Source organism: Lepisma saccharinum, chromosome 14 (assembly GCF_977018435.1).
Source record: "Lepisma saccharinum chromosome 14, izLepSacc3.1, whole genome shotgun sequence".
In the NCBI taxonomy this organism is placed as follows: domain Eukaryota; kingdom Metazoa; phylum Arthropoda; class Insecta; order Zygentoma; family Lepismatidae; genus Lepisma; species Lepisma saccharinum.
The window spans coordinates 58,280,154-58,305,990 of record NC_139242.1 but is presented as its reverse complement, the minus strand read 5'-3'; the positions used below and the strand labels follow the sequence as shown (position 1 = coordinate 58,305,990).

The following is a 25,837-nucleotide window of genomic DNA, read 5'->3' as shown; positions in this document are numbered from 1 at the left end:
CGGTTACAGTTTATCATTGTCTTTCCTTTCAGTCATATTCTTATGATGAACTCTATCTGTTAGATGTTCCACGTCTTATGAATCAAACTGTTACTTCAGAGGACGCATACCGCACATATTTATTGATTAAACAGAAGAATTCCATAGCTGAAGAACTAAGTCGAAATGAGATACATGTAAAAGGTAGGTCAAGGTATAAAGTGCACATATTTTTTGACTCTGTGTGGGAATAAAAATTCTATATTTTGCTTTAAAGGGGGAGGATATGCCCATAGGTGCAACCAGATTGTTTTGAAGAGAAAATCAGCTGCTAAAAAACTTTAGAATGTAATTATGAATAGTAAAATAGAGTTAGATAATTATAGTGCGCTATTCTTTTCAGGAAAATAAAGTTTAAAAAAGGGGTGGGGCTTTTGAAACATCCTTTGATTGATTGATTGATTGATTGATTGATTTTAATTCCCTTTTCTGCCACTTTTGGTTAATCTGGAATTTGAATTTGAAACATCTTGTTCAAGAAATTGTCACTAATGTAAATTTACACACTCGCATACATGTGTGTCTCTGTGTGTTTACGTTTTGGTTTGACCTTATCAACAATATCGCCTTGTGAAAGTGTTCTACTTATCTTGCATTGTCTTAAAAAACTGTGATAATCGTACGACCTTTCCTTATCGGTTTAGCTCAGACCTCTCACATGACATCGTAAAACAACAGTCTCAAAACAACAATATATTGCTCCTTGTAGCAATTCACTGATTGCATTCACTTCTAGATATGCTGCTGCTATACAAAAACAAACAAACCACTCACATGCATACGAATATAGTATATTTGTTTATTTTGTTTATTGGGTAAGGATGATATGTTTCTGAAAAAATTACATATATTTATGTTGTGAAAAAACTAATTACATGAAGGCGCCTCGTTAAGGCATCTGTATACATATTTTACCATTTTATACGAGGAATAGAATATTTTTACCATTTTTGGTCATATTCTTCATATTTTTGCTTTTTCAGGATAAAATGAACTTTCTTTGTCACGTAGCTATATCCGACGTGGATTAAATTTGTACGAAGTAAGCTGTAGTATTCGTTATCGTACACAAAAAGTTTCCCGACGACAACATTTTATACTAGGCATACTTTAAGTGCATAGGGGCCTTGATGTAAGTTTTCGTTCTTGTCGCATAATATTTTGAAAGATTCTCTTTTCAATTGTTGCTATTATTGATATGTTGCATATAGAACTAAGCTTAATTTTATTGTTGCCGCCTGCAAGAATAAAATGTTAAATGTGTACAAGATACAAATCCTGTACGGTAACCACTATCCTACGTAATACCCAGTGTGGTATTTGTAGGGGGTGTGGGGGAATCTCCCCCCCTGGTTGATAAATTATATCCCTGGGGGAATTGTGTTTGGGGGGAAACAAGAAATTATTGGAAATTTATTTACTTTTTCCTACTTCGCCATTCAATGGCAACATTTTCTGTCAGACAACTGGAAGCTCCATTTGGCGAACACAGATGTGGCCTCAAGCGCTGCTCTATTCCTGGAACTGTCAAACAAGTGGCCAGGGTTGAAGATCACCTCCCCTCTTCCCTTTCCTTTGTCCATGGAATTTGGCAGGAAAATGCATGTGAAAGTTACAATTTGGTTGTCACGTGACTCGAACTTGTCACCTCAGAACGTCTCTATTTGTATGAGTGGAACAATAGTACACGAAGATAGCGTACATAGAATTTTTGACGCAAGCGCGATATCCCTTTACGAAGTCATTTTTTTAAAGAATAGTGTGCTTTTTCTTAATAATGAACTAGATTTATTTGTGAAGCTAGAATAGGGTTACCAGACGTCCGGATTTTCCCGGACATGTCCTACATTTTAGCCTTATGTTCGGCGTCCGAGAGGAATTTGGAAAATATCATAAATGTCCTACATTTTGAGCGTCACATAATATTAATTAGGAAAATACGTAACAGAAAAAAAATCATGCAACTTACAACTCTATGGACTGCGCTTCCAAACTCAATAGTGAAATTTATTTTGATTCAGTCATTGCACAAAAAGAATAAAGTTTGTTCTGCTATTAAAAAACGAGAAAACGGAAGCAATTAATGAACAAAGTCTTGGGACCACTTTCTGATAACGTCACTGTTCAATGCCTGAGCAGAATTTCTTGCCTTAGGGTTTATACTCATGGAACAAGGTGTTGCCCATTCTTATTCAATATAATTTGATTGTAAAGCTGGGGTATAGAGAACAAAGTTATTCAGGGTGTCTGCCAGTCAAGAAAGTCATGGAAGTCAAGAAAAAGTAAAAATCAACAAGTAGGTCAAGAAGTCACTAAAAAAAACAATAAATTATTCTTGTGGTCAAGAATTTTTGCTATTGATTGGTTGATTTAGTTTATTTTACTTCACTTTTTTTCTGTCCCATTGGCTAATCGCGAAGATGAGGATGAATGATGGTAAGATAAGATGGATGAATGGATAGTCATAAACATATAGGGACAACCGACACAAACCCCACATAAGATTATACTGGCTGTGAGTCCAGACGCCAAAGCCTCGCTTGTCTGCCAAGCACAGTTCAGGATGAATTAATACGAAATAGCAGATGTAATTCTCTTCTTAAATTCAGCTTCGGATTTCATCTTAACTGGCCCTTTGGTAGGGATTTTCATTAAATAAATATTTATTTTCTTAATTACTAATTTCCAACTTTACCTAAGTAGGATCTAGAAAAGTCCAGAAAAAGTCAAGATTTCTGGATGTATTATTTTGGTAGACCTAGACACCCTGTTATTGAACTAAAAACTACCCAAGATGAGACCATTTTAAATTACAATAATAGCTGAATATTTGTTTGCCATTACAGGTCATAATTCAAATGTTGAGAGAGTACTTTCATTACCATCAGCACAACAAACTCAGGAGAGAATTATTTCTTCATACAGTCTGTAAAATCTTTGGTACTGATCCCTATAATTTCAGAGAGTTTCACTGTCCACTCTAACATAAATATATAGTTTGACAAAACCTGAAATTTTAATAAATATTGTCTCCTCTGAGAAGTACCACTTAAATCAAGTAGTAAGAGGTGCATTGATTAGTATGATTGCAAGTTTTGAAATTTGCATTTAAACATTCGTTGGGAAATATTTTATTTAGAATCTGAAAAGTGTCATTTTTCAACTACTTCTTAAGGTGTTCTATAGAAATATGTATTATTTATTGAGAATGTGTTGCGTCCTACATTTCACTTACAGCGATCTGGTAACCCTAAGCTAGAATGTTAGTGGAAAAAGTGAGCGTTACGAGTTCCAGACTCTGCTATATCAGGACTCTGCCTTAAAAATGAACAAAATCTGATAAAGCTGTTGGCAGTGAAGGCTGTGTTGAACAAAGGATCGGTTCTGAAAATTTGCAAGGGCATCTACACAAGAAGGCAGTAGTAGTAAAGTGTTAGAGTTTCTTTGTTTGTGGCCCATGAAAGATTTAATAGTAAATGTAAAATTACGTGGCCATGGATGTATCTAGTGATGAATGAAGATACATATAAATTGCATTTCATTGCCCACCTAACAAATTTTCAGAATTAACAAGCAAATAGAACTTGTGTTAAGTTCCTGGGTCCTGAGAAGCAAGTTAATGAGTAATTTTTATGATCTCGTAAATGTAACAGTAATTTAGCAAAGTAGTCTTGGGTGCTATTTTTATGTGGGAGAAAACTTTTTGATTCTGCCTCCCCCAAAAGTTATGCCCACGTTTTTTTAAAAAATGACAATTTTCCACATAAAAAGATGAATTGAGAAAAAACTGCTCATTGTATGGAACTTATTTCAGCGTTTTCTGATACCTAACAAATAAGTGGTTCATTGAAAAAAAAAGTTTTTCCCAAATAACAATCACATGTCAGTAACGGGTGGGTCTAAACTTACAAGTGATGATAAAAAAATGCACTCTTAGTTTACTTGGCAACGTATTAATAACAAAAATGGTATGACACGAAGCGTACAAATTACGTAAATTACTTCCTTGTGACATCTGCTATCCAACAAGGTACAAATGTTGCTAACATACACATTTGTGTACAAGAAATAATACTTCATTCATCTTCATGTGAATGGAATCTATGAACAATACAATTAAGGAACAGTACACGTCTTGCTCAAAGTGGGCACCTCCGTTACGAATGCAGGCACGCAGGTTTTTACGGACATTTGTTCTCGTAACTCGTGATGTGATGGTGTCTTTGACGTGTTTACCAACTGTTAAGATCCTCTCCCTGAGCTCTTCTTGCGAGTTTACCGGTGTCTTGTCATGTGGCTCCAAATGTAAAAGTCGCAAGGCTTCAAAGCGGGAGATCGAGCTGGCCAGGGAATCGGACCGCCTCGGCCAATCCATTTCTTTGGGTAATTTTCCATCCAGCCACTGTCGCACGCCCAGGCAGAAGTATTGATGGGCGTAATCAACAATCATTTGATCGAGCCATTTTTCCTGCCCCAAATCTTAAATGGCATCACTTATGAACAATATTTGAGGAACGGGATGGCAATATTGTTGGAGGATGTGCCTCTAGCTACAAGACGTGACATGATTTATCATCATGATGACTGCCCAGCTCGATCCCCCTATCGATTTGACGCCTTGCGACTTTTGCATTTGGAGCCACATGACAAGACACCGGTAAACTCGTAAGAAGAGCTCAGGGAGAGGATCTTAACAGTTGGTCAACACATCAAGGACACCATCACATCACGAGTTAAGAGAAAAAATGTCAGTAAAAACCTGCGTGCCTGCATTCGTAACGGAGGTGCCCACTTTGAGCAAGACGTGTAATGTTCTTTAATTGTATTGCTCATTGATTCCATTCGCATGAAGATGAATGAAGTATTATTTCTTGTACACAAATGTGTATGTTAGCAACATTTGTACCTTGTTGGATAGCAGATGTCACAAGGAAGTAATTTACTTAATTTGTACGCTTCGTGTCATACCATTTTTGTTGTTAATACGTTGCCAAGTAAACTAAGAGTGCATTTTTTTATCATCACTTGTAAGTTTAGACCCACCCGTACTTATATGTGATTGTTATTTGGGAAAAACTTTTTTTTCAATGAACCACTTATTTGTTAGCTATCAGAAAACACTGAAATATGTTCCATACAATGAGCAGTTTTTTCTCAATTCATCTTTTTATGTGGAAAATTGTCATTTTTTAAAAAAACAATTGAAACTCGATTATCTCGAAAACTACTAATTTTCGGACGGGGTATCATATGGTCAAATTTATTGCAAGTTGTCTCTACTTTAACCCCCTTTCAGGGAATACATCTAATTACCAGTCACCCTGTATACATACATACATACATACATACATACATACATGTGTAATAAATATATATATAATATTATTACATATATATTATAACGGGTCACGCAACAATATATAAGCATTATCTCATGCTGTCTCTAGACAGTCGGTAGAATTTCCCTCCCCTCTGGAAATTTATTAAATACCACACTGGTAATACCAACTCTTTAGGTCATGTTTGAAAGGGATATATGCTGATGAATTTGAAGTGTTATTTAACTCCTAAGTGTATGGTGTAAATAACACACGAATACTTGATTTCAACAAAAAAAAAGCAGTATGAATCAACAAAACCTTTGAAGCAAATTTACACCACGATAAAAAACATTTATGCGATATTTGCGCAGGTAATCTTGCCCTTAACTCGAGTGAAGTATCACTAGTATGATGCTCTGTCTAATATTGAGCAAAGATTATGCGATCGGTTCTCAGTTCTTCTTGGAATCCAGTGAAGTCAGCTTGTTACACATAAACGTGATATAGACTGTGTATGGATTGGTTGGTTTGTTGTCTGCCAATTCTTAGTTGCTTATCAACACTTTCTCACTTCTTTTATCGATTTTTTTTATTGTTGATTGGGTGTTTTAAGTCAACTTTATGCACAGTTAGGATAATCGGGACTGGACCTACAGTTTAAAGTGTGATCCGAACCACTATGTGCCTCCACCGGGTATCGAACCCGAGACGCCTTGATTGCAAGGCAACGACGATACCACTGCGCCCTCGGAGAGGCGCACTTCTTTTATTGAAACGATGAATAAACGATGTTAAAGGGAAATAACAATGAGTATCAACTAACACTTAGGAGTTTTCCTTTTAAGCATTAAATATAATAAAATAAAAATGGAGTAGTGGTAACGTCGACGCCTTGTAACCAAGAAGTCCCGGATTTGAGGAACATTGCACAGTGGTTCGGATCCCACTTTAAACTGTAGGTCCATTGCCGATTAGCCTGTCTGTGCACAAAATAGATTAATGGCCGTGTGCACGAACGAAGATCAAATTTTAAACTCGGATCGGGAAAGGATCACTGGAAAATTCCATTGCAGGAAGACGGTTCAACACTTGATCGCGATCTAGGAACATCAAAACGAGTTTATCTTCTGATCGGCCATTCGCGACCGTTTTGGTGTGTGATCCTGGTTCACTATACCGACGCTTCAACTGCAGGCAGTTGTTTTTTTTAATATAAAATGAGCGGAAAGCGATATCGAGGGCGTGCAAACGCTAGAGATGTTGGATGTCCATGTTCAATGCTGATAGTTCGAGAACTATGTAAACTAAAAACTGCCAAAATAATAATAATAATTTGTGGTTCTGTGGTGCAAAGTCGTAATGTTTATAAATACTGTACTTTCTATCCCAGAACACAAAACATATATAAATGTCATATATTACGTGCAAGGTAAATTAGAACAGAGCAATGTTTACGATATTGCTACATGGTGTTAGAAATATGATTGTATAAACTTACGAAAATACATGTTACTGGCTATTTACACGACACGACAATATAAATATATAAGAATTAAGAAATGAAAAATTCAAATACTTACCACAGTACAGTAATAATAGAAATAATAATAATATATATCTTTATTTGAGGGCGTTCTCTCAAAGTCGAATGCATTTCGTAAGGCATTCAAGTCCCGTAGAAAGGTTCCATGCTTTCTCCTTCTCCTTTTGTGTTGTGCCGTCAGTTCTTTTTTAATATTATTATTTTTTTACACTCCACTACATCCTTGTACATATTGACAAGGTTGATTAGTACATCTCTCAAATTCAGAGAACTTTGCAGTCCGAATTATTTTCTTTTCCTACATGTTGATGCTTTAACACATCACAATACTCTATGGAATTCTTGATTGTCATTTGTTTTAGCCAACCAATCAGTTATAGCCTTACAAATTAATCTCGAATCAGTTGAACGGAATCTCGTGAACGTCGTTTTTCGTTGGTGCAATGCAAATCTTTAAACCAAGTTCATTTAGAGTGGATTAAAATTGATCCCGTTCATCTGAACTTCGAAATAATCGCCGTTGGTGCACGCGGCCATTAAAGCAACAACTCAAACTCCAAACTTTCTTCTGTTTGGAGAAAATATTTATTTCTACTGTACGCAGCATGCACGTTTGATTTCAAAGGACACTCAAACTTGCAAGATCAGCTTGCTTGTTTTAAACCATGAGTCACGCAATTCATGACATCGTCTTATCTCAAAAACTATGCATAATAGCTGTAGATAACAAGCTGCGGGAAGTGACAAGATGGAATTTTTGTCTAGTCTGGAGAAAGTATAAGTAAAGGGAAAAACAGTGGTTTATAGGTTAGAGTTATTATTTAGGATGTAAGAGCTTAAGGGTGCGCACGGGGGGGGCAAAAGGGGGCAATTGCCCCCCTAATCATGAACGTCCGCAGATTTTTTTTCACAGAGGGACAAGCAAGGTATTTTTCCATGGGGCATATTACCCCGATAATAGTGTTGCCCCCTCAAAAAACACCACTTAAATTTGAAATTGTCGCATTAATGTAAATTACTATGACTGAAATCAAATGATACGTGTGAAATATATACTTTTAGGTTGACATTCGATTTCTAAGGAGGAGGAGGATGTGGCCATTCTTGCCGCGTCTATGTCTCTACATTATTATACTTTCACCTAGAAATTTAGTGTAGAGAAATCGCATCGCCGTTATTAAACGATATTATACTTATTGCACCTCCCCAACCTTGGACGGAAATCAATTCTAGGGGGGCAAGCGGGGGGGGCAAGCATTGAAGTAAAAGAAAGCAAGGCTAGAATCTAAGAGTAGCAGGACAAAAATATACTCAAGATGGAATTTGTTTTTATGTCTTTCTTGCATTATTTCGTCCTGACGGCCAAGAGCACCTGCAGGGGGCACATAGGGACAAAAAATAATGACAGGCGACCCCATGAAATGTTTTGTGCCATATTAAATCAATATTGTTTTCGGTTTGCAAAAATGTGGATCTAAAAATGTTCTTGCTCGCTTCGCTCGCAATTTTCGTTGTTTTCTGGAATGCATTGTAAATTACCAGAGAGGGAGAGAAGTTATAGCTACCAAGTACTTCAGGCTCTTGTTGCTAAACAGTTTTGTCTTAAATGCATGAACACAATTCATTCTTAGTTTTAGACTTTTAACATGTGTTATTTTTAAAAATACCAACTTTTCGGAGACTGATTCTGCCTCCTGAAGACGGAGGCAGAATCAGTCGCCGAAACGTCGGTAATTTTAAAAATATCAAAATGGTTAAAAGTCCACAACTAAGAATGAATGAATCGCCACTGATCAGCTACAAAGAAGAATTGAATACAATTGTTTGGAGGAAATGGAGCGCAGCACATTTCAGAGACAATTTATTTATTCATTATGGTGCCTCTATGTTGTTACATTAGATCATATATATTATGCATATATATGTATATATACATATAATGTATATAGTTACTAGTGAGAAGAAATTAGATTTTTCTTTCCCGACTGAACTTTCATCAAGGCTTTGCCCTACCTTAATCAGAGGGTCTGCGCACGCCTATATGTAAGAGGTACTAGGCTCGATCTTCGTTGTTGTTTCTCTTGTTTCATTCTTTACTGTAAAATATACATTGTAACATTTACAATGCAAGTGATGAACGTTTAAATATAATGTTTCATATAAAATTGTAGATGTCGCGATTTAACCAAAGTGGCAGAGAAGTAAGCTAAATAACAAAATGTTTTTAAGATCAAAATTGTAGATTCTGTGATTAATGAGATTATCATACTCTAACGTTAATTGCATAGGCTACAATATATACTGTATATATGCACAATTTATATTTATGGCAATTCGCTGGTTAATCGAAATAAAAATAAAACTTCACGTAATATTTCAATTTAATAGGCTATTAAATCACATCACAGTTCAACGTAATGGTCTCGCTTTATTACATTAAATGCCAGCAACACTGGAAGCATTTGCGATTGCGATATGTTATTTGTGTGATATATTGGCGGATTGGACATTTCAGACATTGGATTTCATGTATGCCACTTCAGAAATCGGAATTAATTATTTCTTTTTGGCAACTACAGGCCGTAAAGGGGAGGTTTTTTTTTTTTCTAAATGACTTGTGGGATGGGCTAATTTGCGACTTCCTATTTTTATGATGGGAAGGGAGTGGAGGTGGTATTCTGTGGAAAAGGACAAAAAGGACTTTCAACGTAGAATTTACTTCATTTTTGGACTTACAAATTTAACTTCGATCCGCACTTCAGTGCCTGGCCTTGGTAAAAAGAGGTAAGTTACCTTCTAAGGTTCAATTTTAGCCTTCATTTTTGATATCTTCATGTGTCAATGCGGAAAACAGTGAGAAATAGTGTTGGGGCAGGTGACTACGGCCAATTTCTAAAATGCCTTTAAAAGGGACTCTATAGATAAAGGCGGGGCCGCGGTAGCGGCTGTACAGTCGTAAATACTTCTTTCCGCGCTACAATTTTTTTATTCACAATTAGGATCACATAATCTTCATAAAGAAAAAAATGAAAATTCGAGGGTGTAGAATAGGGTACCCGACCTATATTTTCTTATGTTGAATGTGTATTTATGTCAATTTTAAGTCATGAGTGCATTTTTAATTGTCCATACTTTGGTGATTTTAGGTCATAGAAATCGTAGCTCTATTAACAACATTGCAGTAACGTATCAACAGGACTAACGACAGACAACTTGGTAAACTTACTATCGTGTTGTAGTAGATTTTCTAGCGAGTCATGTAATAAATCAATGTAGTTATAATTTTATTTTGTTAATACTTACGTTTGTGAAACATACTGTATTAGTGCCTTTATACATAATGTTCGTTCATCTGTGATATTCCCTCAAGCAGGAAACAACAACATAGTTGCCAGATCTGTAATATTCTCAACGTTTCGATCTGGATCCAATTTTCTCAGTGACATCATCAACAGTCACGCTGCCACCTTTTACCACTTCGAGCCTCTAGCAGCCCTACCTGGTAAACTTATGAGAACCCACGACACGACGAGTCCCTCTGCGTTGGACTTGACAATGCACTTACTTAGATGCAACTACGCAGGTCAAGGTGAGTTTAATTTGTTCAAACCCATTATTCGATGTGCGAATTAAATGTTATTTTTTTATTAGGGAAGTCATGTCATCAATTTTGATTTGAAGGGTGAATTAGAAATGCATTTACTAAACGTTTTCAAGGATACATAGTATATGCCTATCTAGTTTGAGGGCAGAGGTTGTGAAACCATCACTCACAACCACCCAACTCAAAAATTCTCATTGAACATTGAATTTCCCATTTTACATACAATTTGTATGTAAGAATCTTGGAATGCCCTCCCCTGAAAATGAACTCACAATTTCGTTAATTATATGTATTCTACAGTGGGGGCCATAAGTCTGGAAAATTATCAAAATTTTCAATTATTCATACTTTTTAATTCTCTCACACTTAATACAATTGATGAAATTTTACATTTTATTTTTAAAATGTATACTATAAGATTACTTGAAGAAATGTAGATACAAATTATCATAATTTCCATACTCTAGTATTTTGTAGCATGTCCTTTGTTTTTTAACACTTCCAATATCCGTTTGGGCATAGAGTGCGCCAAGCGTTGACAGTAATCTGGCGTAATTTCAGTGACCCATACTTCCTTGATTTTTTGTACCAGGTAATTGTATGACGTTGGGGACTTCTCAGAGACCTTCATCTTTATGATGGACCATGCATTTTCTATGATGTTTAGATCTGGTGGACTACCTGGCCATGGATGGAGCAACTGGTAGTCGCCCGAGGTTAGCCAGGATTTCACTTTCTTAGTACCGTGGCAAGTACTTGTTGAAAATAAGTACACTGATGAATGTCCATAACAGCTGGAAGCTTCTGTTGAAGGATCTGTAGGATCTCTCCATTTATGGTAGTGTTCCTTGGCATTATCTATAGTGATCCACGTCCTTTTGTGGAAATACAACCCCAGACCATCACTTTTTCTGCTTGCTTCACAGTAGGGACGACATAACGTTGGTCATACCTCTTGTTTTTGGGGCGTCTTACATATTTATTATAATGGAAAAACTGAGTAAATGTTGATTCATCAGAAAACATCACTGATTCCCAGTCCTCTGCTGTCCAAGCCATGTAACGACGACAAAATTTTATACGATCAGTGATATTTTTTTGTGATAGTTTCGACTTCTTTGCTGGAGTGTAGGATTTCAGACCTGCATCAAACAGTCTACGTCTAATGGTTCGGCAACTCGGTTTGTTGATGTCTTCTGGAAGGTTTGATCTTATTTTAGCAGAAGTAGTTTTGGGAGATTGTTTGTATAATCTAACGATTGCTGTATCTGTTCGATCAGACGTAACACGTGGCCTGCCATTTCGTGTGCGAGACTTGAATGAACCGATTTCTTGAATTCTATTCAGTGTTTTGTGACAGAACTTGGAGCTATCTTCAATTGGGCTGCAATTTCGGATTTTAACTTACCCTCTTGATGCAATATGCTGATCTGGGCCCTGGTCTCTGGGCTCAGTTCAGATCCCTTTTTGCTTCTTGCCAACATTATTCCCGGAAACACAGGTGCAGGTGATGAAAATACACACTAGCTAACACACTAGCACTAGTTTATATTTGTATAAGAAACGAGAAGAGTTCAAAAAACACAGACACACAAAAAACTAAAAAGAAGTCTCTCCTTCCACATTCAATTTCAAATCCCACAAACAAGTGTTCAGAATACAGCTGTACTGTACCTTCTCAATTCACAGATATCCACTGTTTCGCAACAACATTCACTGGTATTTATCAAGCAACAATGGGCTCACAGTAAAAACAAATGGAACCAAAAATGTTGCAACAGAAACTTCAACAATGCACTCAATAATACCCTTATAATATTGTTCGCTACATCAGAATAAGCTTTGAAGTCATTGATAAAATTACGTATATGTAGTTCAAATGAGAAACCAACCTTTGCGGAAGAGGAAGAAGAAAAATATAATATTATTTACAGAAACCATTGATATAATATCCTGCCACTTGTATGAATGTGTAGGCTAATAGAAAACAAAAGAATAGAAGGACATATAAAATGTATTTGTATGTGAAAGCCAAAACAAAGATTTCTTAAAGCATTTTCCAGACTTTTGGCCACCACTGTATTTTTCGAATGGAACAATAATAATGACTATTTGAATACTTTAAAACCATGTAAAAATAACTGAATCAATAAATAATTTCTCACAAAATGCTTCGCCGATTATAATATTCACTGTTCCATTGTTGGCTCTATTGAATAGTCGTGTATACATACATTATAAGCTTGTAATGATCTAGATCAGTGGTTCTCAAACTGTGGACGACAACATTTTTGCTGCATGTGTGTAGAGCAGACTTCATACCTTTAACACTCAACAGGAAAATAGGCTGATTTTGTCACTGGCACTCTTATCTTTGTTTCATTTGTTTTGAAATAAAATACTCCTTCAAAATCTCTACCCATTTCATTCTTCAACTCAAAAGCCCACAAATATAAGTTAAAGTGTAAAAACGTCATGAGTACGACTGACTATATTGTTGGTGAAATTTATAACCATGATGTAATAATACATGTGGTACCTACTGATAATACCTATTGGTGCCAAACTTATATGTGCATTATTAGATTGTGTGAAGTTAATGTAGCTATACGCGAGCACGCAACAGTTTGAGTAAGGTTTTTACTTTATTTTTCAATAACTCTCGAAAAATATGTGAAAAATTAAAGTTTTCTATGTACTTCTTAGCATACATGTGTATCACATTTTTATGTTTGTAATCATAAAGATTGTAAACATAGGAACACCCAATAAAATAATAAACTTACGATTTTAATGTTTATTTGTTTACCCTCTGTCTACACACAGTCCGAATGCCATTTAGCTCTATTGCAGATACACGCCTCCAACATATCAAAAACTCTCCACAAATAAGACAGCCAAATAATTCCCCAAAACCCACTATTCGGAGAACACCTATGGTGGGGGTACATTAGACGTTTTACGACTAAGGGGTACAATGTGAAAAAGGTTTGAGAACCACTGATCTGGATGACCAGTATACATATTAGTAACTTTGTCATCTTGTAACCAAGCGGTTCCAGATTCGATCTACGATGGATACAAGTTCGTCAGTGGTATGAATCTCACTTCAAAGCTGTAGGTCCAATCTCAATTAGCCTATTTGAACATAAAATAGACTTGGAAAGAAACACTTTGACTTGTATTGATCTAGTTTCCTCTATTTTCCAGTTCTACAATGCTATAATCTACTACTATTATTATTATTTGCATTGGAATCACGAGTGAGATATGGGCGTTTCACTGTGTGGCCCTTGATTGATTAATTATCCTCCCGATAGAGTAGAGGTTAACGATGTGTCTTTGTATTCCAGAAATCCTGGGCTAAATTCTCGTTTAGGTCACACCTTAGTTCGCGACCATATAAAAGTTTAGGATTGGTCAATAAACAGATTTAAAATAAACTTTTGCATTTGATTAATTCAAGATAGATTCTCATTATCCCTCTTATTCTAGAAAGGTAGAAGAGTGAAATATTTTAATGCGAACCAACCAAAACTTACAAAAATCACGTTGACGATTTTTCACATTTTGCAAGAATTTCGGTTTTGTCCTTACATTTTTTCTGAAGAGAGACAGGCTCCAGAAATCTTCAGTCTGCAATATTTGATAATATAAGTTTTGTAACCATTGATGCAAGGCTACCAGATTTAGTTGGGACAGTTTATTATTTTTAAATCTTGTCCCAACTTCTTCCGAACTGCAGTCGTGATGCAAAAATGTCCCTGTTTTTTTGGTTATCCCACATCAAAACATATTCCTCGCTATAAGATTCAATGCTAGTAAGTTATTTTATGAACATAGAATTTTCATGACTCTTCAATTGCGCTGGTTTAAAACAATTAAAAGAAATTTGAAAACATTGTTAATTTGCTGAATACATTACTATTCGAATACTTCTTGCTACGTCCTATTGAGTAATACCAGTCCGGCTTAGGCCAGAGTAAAACATGAGATATCCAGGGCTATTAAAACTGAATAACAACGTTAAGGTATGAAAGGAAACGACTCATTTAATTCACTACTGAGAGTAATAATACACCGTATATTCTTGCATCATTAAATAACATTTGTTTGATATACGTAATCATATTTAAGCTGTCTATATATTTATATGTATATATATATATACTTCACTAAACATATCTTCTCCTATTTACATATATATATATATTTAAAGTCATTTCGATGTCTATATTCCAAAGGTTTCTACTTCTTATCTGCAGGTAAGCTTCTCCTGTTGATGATGCCGGAAGGCTTCTTATACTTCCAATGCAGGAATTAATACGGGAAGGCTTCTTCTTCTTCCAATGCAGGAATAGTTCTTCTTATGGTATAGGAAACTTCTTATTATATTAGTACAGGAAGGTTTCTTCTTCTTCCACTGCAGGAATTAGTACGGAAAAGATTCTTCTTCTTCCAATGCAAGAATATTTATTATTATTATTATTATTATTATACAAGGATTAATACAGAAATACTTAATATATATATATATATATATAAAACTTGTTGTAGTTGTCACGTCCGCTGACAACTTGTTGGACTATTTACACGGATATCCTTCTTGTTATTGTTGTCCCGGTCCACACCTAGGATCATTAGGGTTAATTTCCTTGATATCCTTATATATATATATCTTTTGACATCTCTGCAGTATCTACTAGAATCAACTTGAATTTGCTCTCTTCCTTAGCGATGTCGTGTTTCAGTCCAATGAATGTAGAACCCACATTGGTGGCTGAATTATCTCGCTGCCTTTCTTTCTGCGCTGCGCTAATAAAGCCTCGCGGGTCTTGCGCTCAGCCCGCTTCCTAGGCATCTGTACAGCTATCTAGTTCCCCCTTCCTCGGGTCGCTGTTTCTAACCACTGCGCCACCGACTATCTGTGACAACCAAAGGGACAGTTAAAATTCGCGTCCTTTCACGCGCTCATTAACCCGGTGCCGCATAGAATGCGCAACTCGCTGTGGTTTGGGGCAGCCTAGGACTTGGCGCCACCAGGGGAAACAACCAGAAGCTCTGATGGAAAAACCCCTTCCCAACCAGAGAGTAAGGATACAAATCTGAAAACGTTTCCCAACTTCTTTAATCTTCTCGTCGTAACGTATGTGATTGTTACTGTTATAATTTATTCTTACCGCCCTTTGCATAATTCATTATTGTCAGGTTATCACAAATCAAGTCTCAATTATCTATTAACAATATATACATTTGGTTTCATCTTCCCTTTGTCTTATTTAAATCATTTAAGGGAAACGAAATCCAGGCTTTACATAGTGCTGCCATCTGTTAGTCACCGTTTCAATCTTTACAATTTGCTTGACCCATGCGGCCCCGTGGCATTCTGAGAATTAAATATAAACAATAAGTGCCAAGCCGTACGTCGTGTGAGAGCAGTTCTCTGTAAGAGACTGTATTTCTGATTGTCGGATCAGGGTGTATATCGGTGAGTTGAAATGTTTCCGTTACTTTGGACCATAACATTGGAACTCTACAGTTGTACGTCTAGCTGCAATACCACCCAACCAATATGTAAGTCTCTAGGACCATGGTCGCATCTAATACTCTAACAGCAATTCGGATCTTCTCTTTTTCCCACATTTTCGGATCTGCCCCATACATGTGTCCGTATTGCTTTTAAGTGTACGCTGTGACGGTGCTGTGAATCCGCACAATATAATTATATGTTTATTGAAATTATTAATTTCATATTATAAAAATCACTTTATATTAACGTTTAAAAAAATGTATGATTATTACTTTGTACAACGTTAATTATGTTATGTTATTCATTGCACTCTACGCTGTATAAACGAGATATTTGTAATTCTAACGTTGCTATAGCAACGAGAATCAATAGTCAGTATGTAGTAGTGTGTCTGACAAGAATGGAAATATAGGTAATAGTGAACTGCATATTGCTCAGTTATTTCACTAATATATAGACCTATAGAAGTTGTATCTTCACCTTCGCGTTTTAGTTGTAATCGTGCAAATAATTGACTTGTGAACGTCACAGTATAATTGGTGGTCCAGTATTGGGGAACATTATCAGCACGATCTTGAGTGATGTGTTTTGCGTGTTAACTTACACCATTGTTCTCGTGAATCTAGTTTGTACATAAATTTATATTATGTACGCGTCAAGTAATCCTTATAATCTGAGATCCAAAACAAGTCTTACAGCTAGATCTATCAATTGTGGTGATGAACCTGATGAATCACAAAATAAGAATGGTGCAATGAATATGGTGAAGTGCTGCAAAGATTCCGACAAGGAAAGGTTGGTAGCTTGTGAAAATTGTGGCCATTGGTATCATTTAGAATGTTTGGGTTTGTCCGATAAGCATTGGGAATTATACCAGTTAAATGAAAATTATTTCTGTAGAGATTGTGATCCATCTTATGATCCGTTCAGTATTGAAGCTTTTGTGCAATGGAAAAGAAGTCAAGAAAATGTTCAAGAAATTGACATTCGTCCTTCTGTGTTGGCAGAGACGTCAACGAGGCAAAGTAATGTTCCTTTTCAAATGTTTGATCTGCTGGCAGAGTTAAGAAAAATCAGCGAGTCACAACAGATGGAATTTACAAAAATTAGGGAAACTCAAGATTCTATGAGGCAAACTCAAGAGCTTGAGTTTACAAAAATGAGGCAAACTCAAGAGCTTGAGTTTACAAAAATGAGGCAAACTCAAGAGTCTCAACAGCTTGAGTTTACAAAAATGAGGCAAACTCAAGAGTCTCAACTGCTTGAGTTTACAAAAATGAGGCAAACTCAAGAGTCTCAACAGCTTGAGTTTACAAAAATCAGGAAATCTCAACAGGAAATTCAAAATTCACAGCAACTACTCAAGCTTGACTTCCACGAATTGAGTACATCGTTACGAAAGAAATTAGCTGAAGTTGCAGAGTCCTGCAAATTAGCAACACGTTCATTACATCAGGAAATGGAAAGAGAAGTGCAAGGACTAACAGAGAAAATCGAGGAAGTAAACACTACTTGTACAGAGAATTCTGATAAACTTGCTGGCTTGAATGATCAGATTACAGAATGCCAGAACAATGTTTCAGGATTGTCTCGGCAAGTTCAAAGACTTGAAGCCGTTGTGAGCAAGGATGAAATAACTAAGCGCGTGGAAGCATGTGAGGAAAATATTACTAAGTTAACATCTAATATTTCGACTAATGTTGAATCAAGTAATCCTGTACAAGTTTACAGTTCTCATGTGAATAGTAACTGTCAACCTGGTATTCCTGCACGGAACCTAACCTCTCCGAAATCATCTGATTCTTCAGTGTGTGATGTTTCTGATGATGAACACAATCGCATTGCTTCACAAAGACACAAACGTTCTAGAAATAATCGAGTGAGAACTAGTAATACTAACAAGTTATGTCAATCGACCCGTTCTTTATATTCTGATGGTTCTGGTCAGGAAAGAAAGAGGCAAGTAAACCGAAAGTCAGCAAATCCGCAGAATCATCGATGTGATTATCCTGACAATTGTATGCGTTCGCTTATTCAAGAACCTCGACGGTTGGTAAGATTGAATGAACTTGCTGTTCTTCCTAAATATTCTGGAGATCCTGAAAAATCAAGCCCACGTAAGTTTATTAAAACTTTAACGTCCTACTTAGACTTACTGCAAGTTCCTGACATGCAAAGGCTTGAATGTATTACTAATTGTTTTCAAGGACCTGCAGAAGGTTGGTATAATAGTCATGTCGATTCGTTTACATCGTACAAACAGTTCGTTGACGAATTTCTGAATCACTACACGTCTTATTCGTTAACTCAGGCTCAATTATCTGAACTTAGAAGTCGTAAATATGATCCTAAATCGACGAGCAGTATGGAAGTTTTTGCTATTCGTACGCATTCAGCATATTATAATTTAGTTGATCGTCCGAATGATGCAGAAGTTATTGATATTTTAATCAATCAGTTGCCCACATCTATTGCACAAACAATATTAGCTGCTAGATTAGTTTAAATGGATGATGTAATTGCGTTACTAAAGAGGTTGGATTTAGTGAATTCAATATCAAACAAGAGTTTTAATGTTCATGATAATGTACGTGAAAAAAATTTCCGACATGATGGGAATAATTCGAAAAGTTTTACAGACAATAATAGTGCAAGGGCAAAACTGAGAGTTCAAAGTGTTGCTAAAAGTTCATCGTTTGTGAACGATGATGAACCTAATGGAAATCAAGGTTCAAGACGTAACGTAAGACCTAATGATAGTGTTCATTTTGTTTCTTCTAGCGATGCAAATAAAAGAATTAAGATTCCACGTACAGATGTTCCGTTTGTTGCTGAAAACCAAGAATCAAACTCCAGCCAAAAGACGATGATATTAAATAGAAATAATAATTTTGGGAAACCTAACCTAACTAACAGACCATATAATCGTTACAGACGTAATGGTGCAGGAACTCAAAATTTCCGGCAAAATAGAAGTCCACAAAGCTCACGATACTTCAACAATAATGGTAGATTTATGAGCAACAGTTTTAATGCCAGAAACGAGCAAGAACAACAGCAATTTACACTGCGTCCTAACTCTCAGTTCTCTAACAATAATTTCCACTCATTCCAACCATGCAGTGTATGTGCCAATTGCGGATATTCGTCTTCTCAGTTGTCAACGGGAAACAGTTGCAATGCAACTGCAGTGGCGAATACTCCATTAAATGAAAATGCTCCATCTTTCGATCCAAGAGAAACTTCTTGTAAACAGTTCATTTCTTCTGTCCCTGAAGCAACATTAAACGAACGTCGCGGGTGAACGTGGACCAGTTTGCTCGCAATAACATAATGGAGGGTCCGGCTAAATCATACCGTAGTGATAATATAGGCACAACTTGTCAGTATGCTGTATTAAGTAATTCCGTTTTATCTGAAGTTGATCATTGTTATCCACTTTCAATATTTTTTCAATTAGATTGGTACGAAGATGAACCTACTTGGATTTTAAATGATACTGGTATACCTACTCCTATTACTGATCAATCTCTGATCACAGGAACAGTTTGCGGTATTACCATACAGTGTGTCATCGACAGTGGAAGCCAGTGTAATTTAGTCAGTTATGAATTATGGTGCAGTATAAAATCAATTATTCCGAGTGCCAAACTGGATACAGTGGATCAACTTAAGTTATTGCCGTTTGCAGGACATCAGAAGTTTCGTGTTGCTGGTCGGAAGATTATAAGTATTTCAATTAACTCGGAAGTTTTTTCTTTGGAGATGTTTGTATTGAAGCAACTGCATGCTGAATTAATTCTCGGAATACCATTTTTAAGGCAATACAAAGCTGTACTCGATTTTAGAAGAAACGAAATTAGTTTGATGGCGTCTACTGGTTCCGAATTGGTTCAGCCATTAAATTCTAGCAAAAGCACAACTGATAGGGATTCCTGCCAGATGCAGGAAGTTACTATAGTCAAAGAAGTAGAAAATTTACTTGTCGTTTCTCTAGATCAGATCACAACGAAGGTGCGGTCGTGTGAAGCACTCAACACGGAGCAGCAGTCTCAGCTTGAGAATCTAATAATAGAATATCATAGTTTGTTTTCTGATCGACCCCGATCTGCATTCGTAGAACCTTATCAAATTTAACTAGACACAAAGGAACCAATTAAGGCACCTATATATCCAGTACCGTTCGCCAAAAGAGCGGCGTTAGAAAAGGAACTAGAAAAATGGAAAGCCTGGGGAATAATTAAAGAAATGTCTTCACCTTATTTGAACCCAGTACATATCGTCCCAAAATCTAATGGTGAGTGGCGTCCAGTGGTGGATTTTCGTCGCCTAAACCAACATGTAATTTCACCACTTACCCATGTTGAACCGATAAACGAGCTACTTCAACATTTTAAGGGTGCAAGATATTTTTCTTCGATTGATCTCTCCTGTGGATATTTTCAAATACCACTTATGCCCGACTCATATAAGTACACAGCTTTTTCGTATCGAGGACGACAGCACGTGTTTTGTTACTTGCCATTTGGTATAAAATCAGCTGTTTCTGTTTTTGTTGAAAGAATGAATAAGGTGTTTGGACCAGAGACTCATTCATTTCTGATGATATATGTGGATGACATTTTAATATTTAGCCCAACAATAGAGAAACATTTTGAACATCTTGATTATGTTCTACAGGCATTGCAGAAGACGAACATGTCCATAAAATTTGCCAAATGCAATTTTTTCCAAACGGAAATTAAGTTTTTGGGTCATGTGGTGTCTGGTTCTGAGATTAAGGTCGATCATGATAAAGACTCAGCTATTCTACAGTTTCCTGTTCCTCAAAACAAAAAGTCACTTCGCAAATTTTTAGGACTGGCAAATTGGAGGAATCGTTTTATACAGGGATTTTCAGATATCGCTAGTCCATTATATCATCTTTTACGCAAGAATGTGCCATTTTATTGGACACCTCAGTGTCAAGAAGCTTTCTTGTTATTAAAGAATGCTCTAATTTCAGCACCAGCATTGAGTCAACCCGACTTTGAGTTGAGATTTTGTGTTTCTGTTGATGCAAGCCAGAAAGGATTGGGTTGTGTACTTTGGCAAGTTGATAATGATGAAATTCGTGTCATACAATATGGCAGTCGTGCTCTTAGAGGAGCAGAGATTACATATAGTACACACGAATTGGAATGTTTAGCTATATTATTTGCTCTGGAGAAATTTGCTATATATCTTAAAGGAACTGATTTCAACTTATATTCAGATCATAAGTCGTTGTCTTGGCTTAAAACTGCACAATCACTTAATTCTCGTCTTACGAGATGGGCTCTCAAACTGCAGTGTTTTGATTTCACGTTATATCATGTCCCAGGAGTTTCGAATAATATTGCTGATACGTTGAGCAGATTTCCGCCTTGTACTACTTATTCTGCACTTGATGATAAATTATATATCAATCAAGTAATTGTGGAAGATTCACAAGATGATACTTTTTCTATTTGGTTAAAAGCTCAACGAGCAGATGAAAAATGCAATAATGTAATTTCTCACCTGGAAGATAGTACAACTGATAAAAACTTTTCAAAGTATCTTCTTCACAACAAAATTCTTTTTTATAAACCAAATTCAGATGAAATTTGTAAACTTGTAGTGCCACGTGAGCTTATACCTTTGGTATTGCACAAAATGCATGATTTAAATGGACATTTTGGTTATCAGAAGGTTTTAGCAGCTTGTAGAAGGGCATATTTTTGGCCGTACATGAGAAAATCAATTAGAAATTACCTGAAAGATTGCTTAGAATGTGCACGAACAAAGATTGTAGGTCGGCCGTTGCGGAGAGATGAATATCACGTCGTTTCTCACCAACCTCACGATTTCCTCTCTATTGATTTAATCGGAAAATTACCAAGATCACGTACATATGAATATCTCCTCACAATTGTAGACGTTATGTCAAAGTTTGTTATGATTTATCCGTTAAGAAAAGCGACTGCCAGGGAAATTATCAATCGTTTTGAAGAACAATATTTTAAACATTACCCTGTACGTAATGTATTATTATCAGATTGTGGAAGCCAATTTACATCAAATGAGTGGAAAGCCTACATGGATTCAAGGAAAATTAAGCATATTACTACCACTACATACAATTCGAAATCTAATCCTATTGAGAGGTACAATAAGGAGATTGTTAGATTACTGCGATTATTCTGCAATGATAATCACACCAGTTGGTATCCAAAAATAAATTATATTATTCAGTTATTAAATCATTCATGCTCTTCAGTTACCGGGTTATCTCCTAGTGAACTTTTCTTACATGAAGATATGAAGGACTCAATATTTGAAGAAATCAGCTGGCCAGAACAAATTAAATCTTTGCCATGGAAACGCAAATTGTTTTTAGCAGAAATCAGGACTAGACAATCTAGAAGAAGTAGGAAGATTAAGAATGCATTGAACTCGATCAAACTTCAAACAGGAGATTTGGTTATGATAAAAAATAGGCAAGTTAGTTCCAAAATTAACAGCCAGATTCATAAATTGTTCAACTTGTATATTGGGCCATTCCTTGTCAAGGAAATTAAGGACAATAATGCAATTCTTTACACAATGAACCAGCAATATTATGACAAGGTGAACGTTTCAAATCATCGAGTGTTTAACTGTTCGGAAGAAAAGAGGAATCAACTCTTGTCTGAGAATTAAATTTATGAGAGTAGATACTTGAAGAAAATGAAACCATTCTGTTTATTATTTTGTACAATTGAATGTTGTATTATGTTCTGATTTGTTATTACCTGTTAGGCACAAATCTGTTTAGGTGCACGTTGTTGTCGAATGTCAGATAATATTGTCCATTTGTAACTTTGTTGTAGTTATGTTGATACACATCTGACTGATTTATAAATGAAAACTCCTCTTCGTTGTTTCGTAGTTTTCATTTTCCCGGAGGAGGGGAATGTTGTGACGGTGCTGTGAATCCGCACAATATAATTATATGTTTATTGAAATTATTAATTTCATATTATAAAAATCACTTTATATTAACGTTTAAAAAAATGTATGATTATTAATTTGTACAACGTTAATTATGTTATGTTATTCATTGCACTCTACGCTGTATAAACGAGATATTTGTAATTCTAACGTTGCTATAGGAACGAGAATCAATAGTCAGATAGTCAGTATGTAGTAGTGTGTCTGACAAGAATGGAAATATAGGTAATAGTGAACTGCATATTGCTCAGTTATTTCACTAATATATAGACCTATAGAAGTTGTATCTTCACCTTCGCGTTTTAGTTGTAATCGTGCAAATAATTGACTTGTGAACGTCACAACGCAGCGTTAAGAAATACCCACCATTGAAGAATTTTATTAATTTTGTTATGCTGAATTACCTGAATAAATATTTTACAACCAACATTTTATAATCTGCTCCTATTTTGGAACTTCTCCCCCCAGTTTGAGAAAGGAGTTTACTGTTTATCTCATAGTGATAATCCAAATGTTTTTTGTAAAACAAAATCCAGTTATGCGCAATTCTCAATCATGCTCCATTTTCTGTCGTTTAGGTCAATATCTAAACTTTATTAGGCAGTATAGATGGTTGAGATTAAACCGACGAGTGTATGCTCTATGCGAAGAGAAGTACGCCTTCTGTATGTCTGAAGAATTCCTCACTCGGACTTGCAATATGTATCCATTCCAGAGTATGAAGTTTGCTAGGTTTCAGTTGAAATATGCGAAAGAACTTTTGGAGGAAAGCAGGCAAGACAATACACTTTTATTATTTTTTTTAATGCTTTACGTTTAGATTCGTGAGTGGCTTATTCTCTGCTAAACCTTTTTCGTAACTATTAAGTGTGAATAAATTCAAATACGTAATTTCAGCAACTGAAAATAATTATATTACTATTCTGAATGATGACGACTCGAAATCTGAGCAAAATGAGAAAGAAAATTGCAGAGAAGCATTATCACAATAGAAATATAGTAGATATAATTAATAACTTTTACAATTGTGTGGGCTGATCATCAAAAATTGATTTCTTGCATACGTGCGAACAAAAAATTAAGAATATTTCAAAATGAAGTACATATGAATGCAATTCTTTGAGAGTATCAGTGTTGCCGGCTCAGGTTATAATATAATATTATGTCGCCATATATTCCTTTTTCCTTACATAGGCTACTGAATCACACACGAATATATGAAAATCGCACCCAGTGAAAATCGCACCCATACAAAAATCTGTGTAAATCGCGACCAGTTTAAGTATTCATTCCTAGCGACTACCTGGTCACTATAAGTCACGGCTCACCTGCTCCCCATGAGTCAAGTTCCACCGCGGTTGAACGCGCGGAACAGTGCATTGGGATTTCCCCCACTTTATCCTTTCCAGATTTCTATATATCAGCCTTATTACTGCTCTAACTTTCCTAGTGTTCAGTTCAGTTCGTGCGCCTTGTGTGTTTATGTTGTTATATGTTCGAATGGAAGTGACAACGACCAGCCACGGTAAGCCATGTGTCCACTGTGAAGGAAGGAGGTTCGTATATCATAAAGAGAACCAAAGAAGACGGAACTGTGATTTGGCATTGTTCAAAACAGAGATTAACGCATTGTAGAGGAATGATTAAGACCAAAGACTGTCTTAATGAATGTAATATGCTTGGACAGCAGAGCCTTAAAATTAAAGACGTGATCGAATGTATGGAGACAGAAGCAGAAAACTCAGCGTGTGCGTTAATGAGGACAGAGTTAAGTATGGAAGGCAAACGAAGAAAAACAACCTACATGAAACTGGATGAAAGGCTGGAAAAAAACAGTAAAAAAGTATGAAGAGGATGGTGACATAAGAGCTTTTTTTGGAAGCAATATCCTACATCCAAAAACTTGAGTAAATGTAGTAAAACTTGAGTTCATGGCCCTAAAGTTAGAAGTATAGAAATAAAAATGTACATAATGTAAATAGTAACTTATAAAAAAATCCAATATTGCCTAATATCCAATTAAACATGCCTAAATGACAAAAAATTAATTTTGCTATTTAGCCAGTCCAAAGCCTGGATAAAGTGTGATGGGAGTCAGTTTTATTTGAAAAATATGATTAATTGACAGGTAGGGACTGTACTGGGTACCGTACTATTTTCGCTGGGTGCAATTTTCACTGGGTACGTTTTACAGGACACCGATCATTTGGTCGCAAAGTACAGTACCACATGGCACCAGTTATAATTTTTATTTAAGAAATATGGTACAAAGTGCAGATTTAGTACATGCATTCCTTCATCTTTTATTTTGCATAATATTGCTACAAAAACTTTGCATTAAGCCCACTATATGCTCAGATAGGCTAATCGAAACTGAATATATAGTTTGAAATGGTATCCTGATCACTGGGCATTTGTGCCTCCAGCAAGGACCGAACCCGGAACCCCGTGATTACAAGGCGACGGATTTACAATTAAACAATGGGGGAAGCCCTAGAACATTGCTACGTGTTATAATGTAATTGCATAAATTTGGATCGTGGTAGTTGGAATTAGTGAAGGTTTACTGTATTTATATCTTTTGCAGCCTCAACGTTCGAGTGGTTTACTTGATACGCGATCCTCGAGCCCTTCTCCTGTCAAGAAGTGAAATGGACTGGTCTAGGGAGTGTTGCTCGAATCCAGCAACTCTATGTAGCGAGATGCAGGAAGACTACGAAGCTGCTATTTCCCTCACGACGGCTTATCCGGAGCGCTTCAGGTTGTCCATTCATTCAATCTCGTCCATTCTAGGTTTGCATGGTTAA

The 25,837-nt window shown here is 36.1% G+C and overlaps 1 protein-coding gene across 1 annotated transcript; it reads left to right on the top strand.

Moving 5' to 3' along the window:
* Window positions 1–51: 51 nt before the first annotated feature.
* Window positions 52–25,782, top strand: LOC145998557 (uncharacterized). Its single transcript, XM_083134986.1, has 3 exons — window positions 52–183; window positions 10,277–10,492; window positions 25,618–25,782. The coding sequence occupies exons 1-3, from the start codon at window positions 78–80 to the stop codon at window positions 25,641–25,643; spliced, it is 348 nt and encodes a 115-aa protein (XP_082991112.1). The 5' UTR covers window positions 52–77; the 3' UTR covers window positions 25,644–25,782.
* The last annotated feature ends 55 nt before the right edge of the window (window positions 25,783–25,837 follow it).

What these genes read in the sequence shown, in the direction of transcription:
- LOC145998557 (XM_083134986.1), top strand. Translation starts at nt 78, where the DNA reads ATGAATCAAACTGTTACTTCAGAGGACGCATACCGCACATATTTATTG. An exon ending in AAATGAGATACATGTAAAAG is followed by an intron (nt 184 to 10,276) that starts GTAGGTCAAGGT and finishes TCCCTCAAGCAG; the next exon opens with GAAACAACAACATAGTTGCC. An exon ending in ATGCAACTACGCAGGTCAAG is followed by an intron (nt 10,493 to 25,617) that starts GTGAGTTTAATT and finishes TATCTTTTGCAG; the next exon opens with CCTCAACGTTCGAGTGGTTT.